Consider the following 13,569-nt stretch of genomic DNA (forward strand, 5'->3'; position numbering starts at 1 on the left):
CACTTCCTTTGTTCCACAGGGACATTTCCTCTCCCAATACTGCATGGCACGGATAATAGTTTCTGCAAGGAATTTACAAATGGTCATAAAACTGGTCCCCAGGAGAGGGGGTGTTCAAACCTTTGCCTAGCCGGCATCTTTGATCCTCAGCCCAAGAAGGCAAGTCATGACAATATGCTGAAGCCAACTGTTATGGCAAATATAGTTGGCTTCAGCACATACAGTATGGCTACTGTTATCTAGATTCTATAATCCATAGTTTAGGTAAGGCTCACCACATCTAGTCCTAGTAACTCCAGTGACATCTGCTCTGTGTCCTCTCAGGCTCACCTCCTTTGTGCTGAAGTCCTTTGGCGGGGCCAAGCCCTACATCTTCGTGGATCCCACCCACATTGGCCAGGCCAAGGCCTGGTTGGCCAGTCACCAGCAGAAGGATGGCTGCATTGCGTCAGTGGGGAAACTCTTCCATAACGGCATGAAGGTAAAGGGGAATCAGAGCTCCGTTGCTAATAAGAGGAGGAGTATCCTATTGCTGCCACCAAATGTGAAAAGGTAACGTTGAGGGCAGAGATTCAGCAGGAGGTTCTGGTGCAAAAGTGTCCCATTCTATTTACAGTGCAATGTTGGAGTCGGCATAAAATCCTAGATAACTAACAAACAAAAGACTTGATAATAATACATAGTCTAACATCAAATATGTGTACTTTACATAATTCATATTGCACTGACACGGAGGATAATGTACTGACTTTAGGACTCCACGTGTGTCCCAAAGGAGCACACGCTGAGCAGAAGAATCCCAAGCATGTTTTAGCCAATACTGAGAACACACCACCACCGTAAAATGACCTCTGTCTGACTAGTCCCGACAGCTTTTGTGCATCTCCAGAACAGTACACTTAAAATGTTTTCCCCCCGTTCTTTCTCTTTGTGCACCATAAACACTGCAATGGTTTTTGGTTGATATCAGTGTGACTTTGAAACTCTAGCACCTGGGAGTACTGTATGATGTTGGATGAAGTTTACTATCATTCTTTGTTGTCGTAGGGAGGGGTCGGGGATCAGGTGTCGCTCACTGCCTACATCACCGCTGCACTGCTGGAGCTGGATGGCAACACTTCTGTGAGTTATCATCTCTCTTTCCATAGCCTAGTCTTATATCATATTGATAAACAAGAAGACCACATTTCGTGCTTTTATCAAAAGATGAACAGGCCTAGTGGATATCTCTGCTTAGCCATCCAACTACTTCACACAATTCTAAAATAAGACTATATCACCCACAGAACGCCTCACTCGCCATGTCTTAGAATTTGTTAAATAACATCCATATATTAGTCTACTTTTATATGTATACGCTTGTTCATTTATTTATATTGCTAACATTATTCAGTACTCATACCCATATTAAAAACCTGATAAAAGGTCTGGGTTGTATTCATTAGGGAACGCAATGGAAAACCCATAAACATTTTGCAACTGCAAATTAGCATTTCTTATCGGTCCAGGTATTCCATCAGTTTTAATCAGTGTTCCTCTGTTTAGTGCCTAATAAACACAACCCTCTTGTATGTGGGTGTGTCAGGACCCCATGGTGGAGAAGAGTCTGGCGTGTCTGAGGGCAGCAGTGTCTGACCAGCTGGAGAACACCTACACCACGGCCCTGCTGTCCTACACCTTCACCCTGGCCCAAAACCAGGACATGAGGGCCAAGCTCATCACCCACCTGGACAAGATAGCTGCTACCTCAGGTATGTGTTGTCTCTTTGTGAAAATGTCTGTCTCTCTCTACCTTTCTGTCTGACTGCTGGGAAACAGCCACTGACAATGAAAATGACCACAGGTGGCAATCGTCACTGGGAGAGAGCAGAGGCTTCTGGGACGAAGACTGACTCTCTGGAGGTGGAGATGACATCCTACGTGCTGTTGGCGCTGCTCTCAGGCCCCTCCATGCCAGGCTTTGGGCTTGGCTACTCCACCGGCATCGTCCGCTGGCTGGCCCAGCAGCAGAACCCGTACGGAGGCTTTGCCTCCACACAGGTACTTACTCACCACACCTGGGTTCAAACAGTATTTGGTTTTCTTGGTCTGGTAGACAATAATTCACTCTAGCACATAATCTACCTATCTCTCCTACTGTTAGTACATGGTTAAACATTGATCACACCAAATACTTATTTGTACATGAAATGTAGACTGGACATTGTATTAAAGCCTTACAATCATTTCATAACACAACACATGGATTTCCTTGAATTGTTGTGCTTCATTTTACATTCTTCATATGTATTGATTCTCTCCATCCATACCCAAGCTGTAGTCGATCTGGATTTGTTTTTGCAACGGTACCTCTCTTCTTCGCCTGTCACCAGGACACAGTGGTAGCACTGCAGGCCCTGGCCAAGTACGGCGCCGCCACCTTCAGTCCAGAGGGTGCCAGTACAGTCAGTGTGAGCTCGGCCAGAGGCCTGAAGATGGAGTTCACTGTAAATCAGAACAACAGGCTGCTCTATCAGGAGGAGCAGCTGAAGGAGGTCCCTGGGGACTACAACATCAAGGCACAGGGCAAGAGCTGTGTGTTTGTGCAGGTCAGGCTCCAGTCATTTGCCCTTTGCTGCCTCTCAGTACATGCAGTACTGAGTATCTGGTTGTGTTCAGTAGGGAACACTGTTGCACAAAAACAAACGTTTCAACCCTAGTGTCAGCATCAACGGAATTGCATGGGTATGTTGATTTCATGCATCTCAATGGTATCGTCTCTGTCTTTTCAGATCGCCATGCACTACAATATTCCCCCTCCTCCTGACTTCTCTGCTTTCAACATCTCAACACAGACGCTTGGGAAATGCAACGGCACCAAGAAATCTCTGATAGTTTCTGTGAATGTCAGGTACAGTGCTATTTCTTTTACCCTTGAAATAGCAACTGACTGACTTCTTCTGGTAGGACACCAAAAAAAGTGACAACCACCAGTGTGAAGATGTGAATATACACTGCTCAAAAAAATTAAGGGAACACTTAAACAACACAATGTAACTCCAAGTCAATCACACTTCTGTGAAATCAAACTGTCCACTTAGGAAGCAACACTGATTGACAATACATTTCACATGCTGTTGTGCAAATGGAATAGACAACAGGTGGAAATTATAGGCAATTAGCAAGACACCCCCAATAAAGGACTGGTTTTGCAGGTGGTGACCACAGACCACTTCTCAGTTCCTATGCTTCCTGGCTGATGTTTTGGTCACTTTTGAATGCTGGTGGTGCTTTCACTCTAGTGGTAGCATGAGACGGAGTCTACAACCCACACAAGTGGCTCAGGTAGTGCAGCTCATCCAGGATGGCACATCAATGCGAGCTGTGGCAAGAAGGTTTGCTGTGTCTGTCAGCGTAGTGTCCAGAGCATGGAGGCGCTACCAGGAGACAGGCCAGTACATCAGGAGACGTGGAGGAGGCCGTAGGAGGGCAACAACCCAGCAGCAGGACCGCTACCTCCGACCTTTGTGCAAGGAGGAGCAGGAGGAGCACTGCCAGAGCCCTGCAAAATGACCTCCAGCAGGCCACAAATGTGCATGTGTCTCCTCAAACGGTCAGAAACAGACTCCATGAGGGTGGTATGAGTGCCCAACGTCCACAGGTGGAGGACGTTTGGCATTTGCCAGAGAACACCAAGATTGGCAAATTCGCCACTGGCGCCCTGTGCTCTTCACAGATGAAAGCAGGTTCACACTGAGCACATGTGACAGACGTGACAGAGTCTGGAGACGCCATGGAGAACGTTCTGCTGCCTGCAACATCCTCCAGCATGACCGGTTTGGCGGTGGGTCAGTCATGGTGTGGGGTGGCATTTCTTTGGGGGGCCGCACAGCCCTCCATGTGCTCGCCAGAGGTAGCCTGACTGCCATTAGGTACCGAGATGAGATCCTCAGACCCCTTGTGAGACCATATGCTGGTGCGGTTGGCCCTGGGTTCCTCCTAATGCAAGACAATGCTAGACCTCATGTGGCTGGAGTGTGTCAGCAGTTCCTGCAAGAGGAAGGCATTGATGCTATGGACTGGCCCGCCCGTTCCCCAGACCTGAATCCAATTGAGCACATCTGGGACATCATGTCTCGCTCCATCCACCAACGCCACGTTGCACCACAGACTGTCCAGGAGTTGGCGGATGCTTTAGTCCAGGTCTGGGAGGAGATCCCTCAGGAGACCATCCGCCACCTCATCAGGAGCATGCCCAGGCGTTGTAGGGAGGTCATACAGGCACGTGGAGCCCACACACATTACTGAGCCTCATTTTGACTTGTTTTAAGGACATTACATCAAAGTTGGATCAGCCTGTAGTGTGGTTTTCCACTTTAATTTTGAGGGTGACTCCAAATCCAGACCTCCATGGGTTGATAAATTTGATTTCCATTGATCATTTTTGTGTGATTGTTGTCAGCACATTCAACTATGTAAAAAAAAAAAGGATTTAATAAGATAATTTCATTCATTCAGATCTAGGATGTGTTATTTTAGTGTTCCCTTTATTTTTTTGAGCAGTTTATATTTAAGATTATATCTGACCCCGTGTGACTGACAGGTACAACGGTCGGCGAGAGGAGACCAACATGGTGATCATCAATGTCAAGCTTCTCTCCGGCTTCGTCCTGGACAAGTCCTCCCTCAAGCCTGTGAGTCAATAAGAGAACCTCTGTTGAGGGGAACACACATACAGTTTAATCAAGGCCAGGAGTTTTACCAGTTTGGGCAACAGTCCTGGGCCTAAGTATAATCCCCTTGAGGATTACTTAATGTATATTCATTATAATGGCATCTGTTCTAAATGTTAGTATTGTTCTATTGTCAATGCCAGTGGTTGTCCTTTGAACATATCAGTTATACTGTCTGACAATATGCTAACCTGTGTTCTGTTCTTCCAGTTGAGAAATGACCCCACTGTCAAACGAGTTGACCTGGAGGAAGGACATGTCATCATCTACCTAGATGGGGTAGGAACATGAATAATGAATGTTGCATCTAAACAGGGCTGTTTTTATCAGTTACAGAAAACCTTTTTGGATGTGGTCTCATTTGCATCCACACACTGGATTTAACTTGAACAGTAACATCAAAGTAAGACTGTAGTGGATGTTTTATACAGTAGCACTGTGTGAATCTATAACATTGAACTGCAGTGTCAAATGTATTATTCCTTTTCTTCCAGCTTAAGCAGAAGGAAACTAAGACGTACAGCCTGGCCATAGAGGAGGATGTGCCTGTGAGGAATCTGAAACCAGCTGTGGTGAAAGTGTATGACTACTACCAGACAAGTAAGAATTCCATCTAACACAGACAGTGAAATGTGCAAAAATCCAGGAACTTTAAATAAATTCAGTGGTTTTCCCAAAATACCGGCTGGAGGATCACAGAAACAGGAGGGAATAAGCAGGATATCCGGAATACTCCAACCAGGATTTCTGGAAAACCAGGGAATTTAATTAAAGTTCCCGTAATTTTGCAACCTTAGAAATGTGATCTCATGCGCAGAAAACATTGTGCTTCCCAAGGGTTATAATGAAAAACTGGTACTCTTTCTCAAATGGAAAAAGATTAACACCCACAACTAGATATTAGACCACATGTGTCAGACCCATTCCAAGAGGGCTGAGTGTCTGTGGGTTTTCGCTCCTCCCTTGTACTTGATTGATGAATTAAGGTCACTGATTAGTAAGGAACTCCCCTCACCTGGTTGTCTAGGTCTTAACTGAAAGGAAAAAACAAAAACCAGCAGACACTAGGCCCTCCATTAAATGAGTTTGACACCCCCTGTATTAGGCCTTTGAAAAAGTGTCAAAACGTGTTAGCTTTTAATAGAGCACCATTAATTGAAAATTATACAGTGGGGAGAACAAGTATTTGATACACTGCCGATTTTGCAGGTTTTCCTACTTACAAATCATGTAGAGGTCTGTAATTTTTATCATAGGTACACTTCAACTGTGAGAGACTGAATCTAAAACAAAAATCCAGAAATTCACATTGTATGATTGAAGTAATTAATCTGCATTTTATTGCATGACATACAGTGGGGAAAAAATGTATTTAGTCAGCCACCAATTGTGCAAGTTCTCCCACTTAAAAAGATGAGAGGCCTGTAATTTTCATCATAGGTACACGTCAACTATGACAGACAAATTGATAGAAAAAAATCCAGAAAATCACATCGTAGGTTTTTTATGAATATATTTGCAAATTATGGTGGAAAATAAGTATTTGGTCACCTACAAACAAGCAAGATTTCTGGCTCTCACAGACCTGTAACTTCTTCTTTAAGAGGCTCCTCTGTCCTCCACTCGTTACCTGTATTAATGGCACCTGTTTGAACTTGTTATCAGTATAAACGACACCTGTCCACAACCTGAAACAGTCACACTCCAAACTCCACTATGGCCAAGACCCAAAGAGCTGTCAAAGTTGTAGACCTGCACCAGGCTGGGAAGACTGAATCTGCAATAGGTAAGCAGCTTGGTTTGAAGAAATCAACTGTGGGAGCAATTATTAGGAAATGGAAGACATACAAGACCACTGATATTCTCCCTCGATCTGGGGCTCCACGCAAGATCTCACCCCGTGGGGTCAAAATGATCACAAGAACGGTGAGCAAAAATCCCAGAACCACACGGGGGGACCTAGTGAATGACCTGCAGAGAGCTGGGACCAAAGTAACAAAGCCTACCATCAGTAACACACTACGCCGCCAGGGACTCAAATCCTGCAGTGCCAGACGTGTCCCCCTGCTTAAGCCAGTACATGTCCAGGCCCGTCTGAAGTTTGCTAGAGTGCATTTGGATGATCCAGAAGAGGATTGGGAGAATGTCATATGGTCAGATGAAACCAAAATATAACTTTTTGGTAAAAACTCAACTCGTCGTGTTTGGAGGACAAAGAATGCTGAGTTGCATCCAAATAACACCATACCTACCGTGAAGCATGGGGGTGGAAACATCATGCTTTGGGGCTGTTTTTCTGCAAAGGGACCAGGACGACTGATCCGTGTAAAGGAAAGAATGAATGGGGCCATGTATCGTGAGATTTTGAGTGAACCTCCTTCCATCAGTAAGGGCATTGAAGATGAAAAGTGGCTGGGTCTTTCAGCATGACAATGATCCCAAACACACCGCCCGGGCAATGAAGGAGTGGCTTCGTAAGAAGCATTTCAAGGTCCTGGAGTGGCCTAGCCAGTCTCTAGATCTCAACCCCATAGAAAATCTTTGGAGGGAGTTGAAAGTCTGTTGCCCAGCGACAGCCCCAAAACATCACTGCTCTAGAGGAGATCTGCATGGAGGAATGGGCCAAAATACCAGCAACAGTGTGTGAAAACCTTGTGAAGACTTACAGAAAACGTTTGACCTGTGTCATTGCCAACAAAGGGTATATAACAAAGTATTGAGAAACGTTTGTTATTGACCAAATACTTATTTTCCACCATCATTTGCAAATAAATTCATTAACTCCTACAATGCGATTTTCTGGATTATATTTTGTCCGTCATAGTTGACGTGTACCTATGATGAAAATTACAGGCCTCTCTCATCTTTTTAAGTGGGAGAACTTGCACAATTGGTGGCTGACTAAATACTTTTTTTCCCCACTAAGTATTTGATCACCTACCAACCAGTAAGAATTCCGGCTCTCACAGACCTGTTTTTCTTTAAGAAGCCCTCCTGTTCTCCACTCATTACCTATATTAACTGCACCTGTTTGAACTCGTTACCTGTATAAAAGACACCTGTCCACACACTCAATCAAACAGACTCCAACCTCTCCACAATGGCCAAGACCAGAGAGCTGTGTAAGGACATCAGGGATAAAATTGTAGACCTGCACAAGGCTGGGATGGGCTACAGGACAATAGGCAAGCAGCTTGGTGAGAAGGCAACAACTGTTGGCGCAATTATTAGAAAATGGAAGAAGTTCAAGATGACGGTCAATCACTCTCGGTCTGGGGCTCCATCCAAGATCTCACCTCGTGGGGCATCAATGATCATGAGGAAGGTGAGGGATCAGCCCAGAACTACACGGTAGGTCCTGGTCAATGACCTGAAGAGAGCTGGGACCACAGTCTCAAAGAAAACCATTAGTAACACACTACGCCCTCATGGATTAAAATCCTGCAGCGCACGCAAGGTCCCCCTGCTCAAGCCAGCGCATGTCCAGGCCCGTCTGAAGTTTGCCAATGACCATCTGGATGATCCAGAGGAGGAATGGGAGAAGGTCATGTGGTCTGATGAGACAAAAATAGAGCTTTTTGGTCTAAACTCCACTCGCCGTGTTTGGAGGAAGAAGAAGGATGAGTACAACCCCAAGAACACCATCCCAACCGTGAAGCATGGAGGTGGAAACATCATTCTTTGGGGATGCTTTTCTGCAAAGCGGACAGGACGACTGCACCGTATTGAGGGGAGGATGGATGGGGCCATGTATCGTGAGATCTTGGCCAACAACCTCCTTCCCTCAGTAAGATCATTGAAGATGGGTCGTAGCTAGGTCTTCCAGCATGACAACGACCCGAAACACACAGCCAGGGCAACTAAGGAGTGGCTCCGTAAGAAGCATCTCAAGGTCCTGGAGTGGCCTAGCCAGTCTCCAGACCTGAACACAATAGAACAGGGGTGTCAAACATACGGCCCGCGGGCCGGATCAGGCCCGCAAACGGGTTTAATCCGGCCCGCGAGATGATTTAGAAAAAAAAAAAAAAGATTTTTTAAGTATAAAAATGCGCTGCAATTTTTCAATTAAATAAACTGCTGTTCCAATTGGGTCCACTGGATGGCGCAATAGCAATTGTGTTAAGCAAGCGAACTGTTTATACCGGGGCAGAGCAAGTAGGTCAAGCACGTGCAGCCAATGAGCTACTTTGTTTTGCCCGCGATATTTATTACGGCTTCTACTTTTAACATTATGTGCTTTGGCACCCTCATTGCCCCAATATGTCTCTGTCAAAAAAGAGAAAAGTGGACGCAGAGTGTTCCAAGAAAAATGGTCATCCTATTTAATCACGGAATTGAATGGGAAAGCTGTGTGTTTGGTGTGTTCAGAGCATGTTGCAGTGCTGAAAGAATATAACCTTCGTCGCCACTATGTGAGTCTTCATGCCGACAAATATGACAACTTTCAAGGACAGCGGAGATGAGAGAAGGTGAATGAACTGTTGGCGGGTCTGAAGAAACAGCAGTCTGTGTTTACTCACAGCCGAGACATCAGTGACACTGCAGTGAAAGCTAGCTACCTCATTGCTAATGAAATCGCAGTGGCTTCAAAACCATTTAGTGAGGGTGAATTTGTAAAAACATGCATGATGAAGGCAGCGGAGATTGTGTGCCCTGAAAAGCGGCAGGCTTTTGCAAATATCAGCCTGACAAGAAACACAGTTGCAGACAGGATTTCCGATCTTTCAGTGGATTTGGACAGCCGGTTGAAGCAAAAAGTAAAGTCATTTATTGCGTTTTCGGTTGCAATTGATGAAAGCACTGACATTACAGATGTTGCACAACTGGCCATTTTTTCATCCGCGGAGTTGATGACACATTGACCGTCACCGAGGAGTTTGTGGAGTTGGTGCCGATGACAGATACAACGACAGCAGCTGATATTTTTACCGCACTCGTCGGCGCGCTGGACAGGGTCGGAGTGGACTGGTCCCGCGCTGTCAGCCTGGCTACAGATGGTGCGCCCTCAATGATCGGGAAAAAAGCAGGCGTTGTGACAAAGTTCAGAGAGAAAGTGCAATCTGCAAATGGAGGACGTGATTTTTTGACTTTTCACTGTATTTTGCACCAGGAGGCTTTGTGTTGCAAGTCATTAAAGATGGATAACGTCATGAAGGTGGTCATCCAAACTGTTAATTTCATCCGATCCAGAAGCCTGAATCACCGTCAGTTTGACAGCCTTCTCAGAGAGAAAGACCACATCTATGGCCTGCCATACCACACTGAGGTAAGATGGTTAAGCCGAGGTGCTGTGCTGAGGCGTTTCTTTGATTTACGAGAAGAAATTGAACAGTTCATGTAAGAAAAGGGCAAACCAGTGTTAGAATTTCATTCCGCAGAATGGATGCCGGACCTTGCATTTATGGTGGATGTTACAGAGCACCTGAATAACTTGAACAAACAGCTGCAAGGGCGCAACAAAGTTGTCACGCAGTATTATGACAGCATACGTTCTTTCAAGTTGAAGCTGTCATTGTGGGAGACGCAACTTGCCGGTGGTGATGCAGCTCACTTCCCCTGTCTGAAAAATGTGTGCGCGATCCAACATGTGGCAGACATGAAGCGGTTCAAAGATAAAATAACTGGACTGTTATGGGAGTTTGAGCAACGCTTTCAGATTTATGTTTATATGTTTTTATGTTGATGTGCTATTGTTTTTAATTTATTTTATTTGTATATTTAACCTATTCTTGACTCTGTGGTTCTTGCACTTGTTTGGGGAACAGGATTTCATTATTTTTATCTACATTTCTGCCTGAGAAATGACACCCTGATATAGTTCTGTGATATACTTCTGTGAATCACTGAGGCATTGTGTGTTTGTGTGTTCTTTGTCCTCAGAACTTTCAAATAACTTGAGGTGTTTTATGATTAATAGTGATGTTGTGCTTTTGGACACTGTGCTCAGGCTCCAGCTTTATGTTTATATGTTTTTATGTTGATGTGCTATTGTTTTTAATTTATTTTATTTGTATATTTAACCTATTCTTGACTCTGTGGTTCTTGCACTTGTTTGGGGAACAGGATTTCATTATTTTTATCTACATTTCTGCCTGAGAAATGACACCCTGATATAGTTCTGTGATCTGTGAAACAGTTCTGTTAATCACTGAGGCATTGTGTGTTTGTGTGTTCTTTTTCTTTAGAATTTTCAAATAAACTTGACGTGTTTTATGATTAATAGTGATGTTGTGCTTGTACTATTTTGAACACACTGTCCTCAGGCTCCAGCTTTATGTTGTATGTTGATCGTATTAAAACAAAGAAAACAATCTGAAGTTGTTGTTTTTAAGTTATATATACCATGATTTTTCCGGTCCGGCCCACTTGGGAATAGATTTTCCTCCATGTGGCCCCTGAGCTAAAATGAGTTTGACACCCCTGCAATAGAACATCTTTGGAGGGAGCTGAAAGTCCGTATTGCCCAGCGACAGCCCCGAAACCTGAAGGATCTGGAGAAGGTCTGTATGGAGGAGTGGGCCAAAATCCCTGCTGCAGTGTGTGCAAACCTGGTCAAGACCTACAGGAAACATATGATCTCTGTAATTGCAAACAAAGGTTTCTGTACCAAATATTAAGTTCTGCTTTTCTGATGTATTAAATACTTATGTCATGCAGAGCTCTACATGCTTTGTAAGTAGGAAAACCTGCAAAATTGGCAGTGTATCAAATACTTGTTCTCCCCACTGTATATAATATGCTTTTTTTCTCTATTAATGGAAGAAATACCAGTTTCCAAGCCACCCCACTCTCTCTGAAATATTTGGCACTGGAATACCTGTCTAGGTTACGTACATAAGGAAACGAGACATCACCAGTATGGGCCCATTGATTCACCCCTGAAGTGGGAGTTTAATGATGTTGACTGACTTAAAGGGAAGTAAAGTTATCATTAGAAAGGAACTGACCTCTGCATTCTCATATGTTCTGTTCTCAGGTGATGAAGCTGTAAGTGAATACAGCTCCCCATGTGCAGAGAGTAAGTATATAACCAAACCTACATGTCTCATACTTCTGTTTGTTTTGAGTTTGTGAAATTAGGCTAACTGACAAATGTAGATATGAAGATGTACACTACCGTTCAAAAGTTTGGGGTCACTTAGAAATGTCCTTGTTTTCCATGAAAACATACATGAAATGAGTTTGAATAGGAAATATAGCAAAATGCATAGGAAATGTAGTCATTGACAAAGGAGACAAGGTTAGAAATAATGATTTTTAATTGAAATAATAATTGTGTCCTTCAAACTTTGCTTTCGTCAAAGAATCCTCCATTTGCAGCAATTACAGCCTTGCAGACCTTTGGCATTCTAGTTGTGAATTTGTTGAGGTAATCTGAAGAGATTTCACCCCATGGTTCCTGAAGCACCTCTCACAAGATGGATTGGCTTGATGGGCACTTCTTACGTACCATACGGTCAAGCTGCTCCCACAACAGCTCAATAGGGTTGAGATCCGGTGACTGTGCTGGCCACTCCATTATAGACAGAATACCATCTGACTGCTTCTTTCCTAAATAGTTATTGCATAGTTTGGAGCTGTGCTTTGGGTCATTGTCCTGTTGTAGGATGAAATTGGCTCCAATCAAGCACCGTCCACAGGGTATGGCATGGCAAAATGGAGTGATAGCCTTCCTTCTTCAAGATCCCTTTTACCCTGTACAAATCTCCCACTTTACCACCACCAAAGCACCCTCAGACCATCACATTGCCTCCACCATGCTTGACAGATGGCATCAAGCACTCCTCCAGCATCTTTTCATTTGGTCTGCGTCTCACAAATGTTCTTTGTGATCCGAACACCTCAAACTTCGATTCGTCTGTCCAGTGTCTTTTTTTTAACCCATCTTAATCTTTTATTTTTATTGGCCAGTCTGAGATATGGCTTTTTCTTTGCAACTCTGCCTAGAAGGTCAGCATCCCGGAGTCGCCTCTTCACTGTTGACGTTGAGACTGGTGTTTTGCGGGTACTATTTAATGAAGCTGCCAGTTGAGGACCTGTGAGGCATCCGTTTCTCAAACTAGACACTAATGTATTTGTCCTCTTTCTCAGTTGTGCACCGGGGCCTCCCACTCCTCTTTCTATTCTGGTTAGAGCCAGTTTGCGCTGTTCTGTGAAGGGAGTAGTACACAGCGTTGTACGAGATCTTCAGTTTCTTGGCAATTTCTCACATGGAATAGCCTTCATTACTCAGAACAAGAATAGACAGAGTTTCAGAAGAAAGTTATTTGTTTCTGGCCATTTTGAGCCTGTAATCGAACCCACAATTGCTGATGCTCCAGATACTCAACTAGTCTCAAGAAGGCCAGTTTTATTGCTTCTTTAATCGGCACAACAGTTTTCAGCTGTGTTAACATAATTGCAAAAGGTTTTTTCTAATCAATTAGCCTTTTAAAATGATAAACTTGGATTAGCAAACACAATGTGCCATTGGAACACAGGACTGATGGTTGCTGATAATGGGCCTCTGTACGCCTAATGTAGATATTCCATTAAATCAGAAGTTCCCAGCTACAATAGCCATTTACAACATTAACAATGTCTACACTGTATTTCTGATCAATGTGTTATTTTAATGGACAAATTGCTTTTCTTTCAAAAACAAGGACATTTAAGTGACCCCAAACTTTTGAACGGTAGCGTGTATAGGGAGCAGGAAATGTTATATTTATGTTTGTCATTTTCACAGGCGACAGTCAATGAAGTGTGACAGACAGAGAGCCAATCACAAGCTGACTGGACCAGGGCTCAACCAATTGCTTTCCTATGTAGGAAGTGTTTTTTATTTTTAGGCAGAGCTCATAGAACCTCTCAATTT

General features: G+C 44.0%; 1 protein-coding gene across 1 annotated transcript in view; it reads left to right on the plus strand.

The window, feature by feature from the left end:
• LOC311105769 (alpha-2-macroglobulin-like) overlaps nt 1-13,469 on the plus strand; it is a gene marked incomplete at its 5' end in the record, with an annotated part of 33,718 nt that extends 20,249 nt beyond the window's left edge. Inside the window, 11 exons of the mRNA XM_084147974.1 lie at nt 325-481; nt 1,048-1,122; nt 1,586-1,751; nt 1,844-2,040; nt 2,373-2,588; nt 2,772-2,890; nt 4,583-4,673; nt 4,923-4,991; nt 5,207-5,312; nt 11,689-11,730; nt 13,441-13,469. Of these exons, the coding sequence (XP_084004100.1) occupies nt 325-481; nt 1,048-1,122; nt 1,586-1,751; nt 1,844-2,040; nt 2,373-2,588; nt 2,772-2,890; nt 4,583-4,673; nt 4,923-4,991; nt 5,207-5,312; nt 11,689-11,730; nt 13,441-13,454 (1,252 nt within the window). The 3' untranslated portion in view covers nt 13,455-13,469. The remainder of the gene's footprint in view (nt 1-324; nt 482-1,047; nt 1,123-1,585; nt 1,752-1,843; nt 2,041-2,372; nt 2,589-2,771; nt 2,891-4,582; nt 4,674-4,922; nt 4,992-5,206; nt 5,313-11,688; nt 11,731-13,440) is intronic.
• Between the last annotated feature and the right edge of the window lie 100 nt (nt 13,470-13,569).

This window comes from Coregonus lavaretus (assembly GCF_964263955.1).
Source record: "Coregonus lavaretus genome assembly, chromosome: 30".
Taxonomy (NCBI): domain Eukaryota; kingdom Metazoa; phylum Chordata; class Actinopteri; order Salmoniformes; family Salmonidae; genus Coregonus; species Coregonus lavaretus.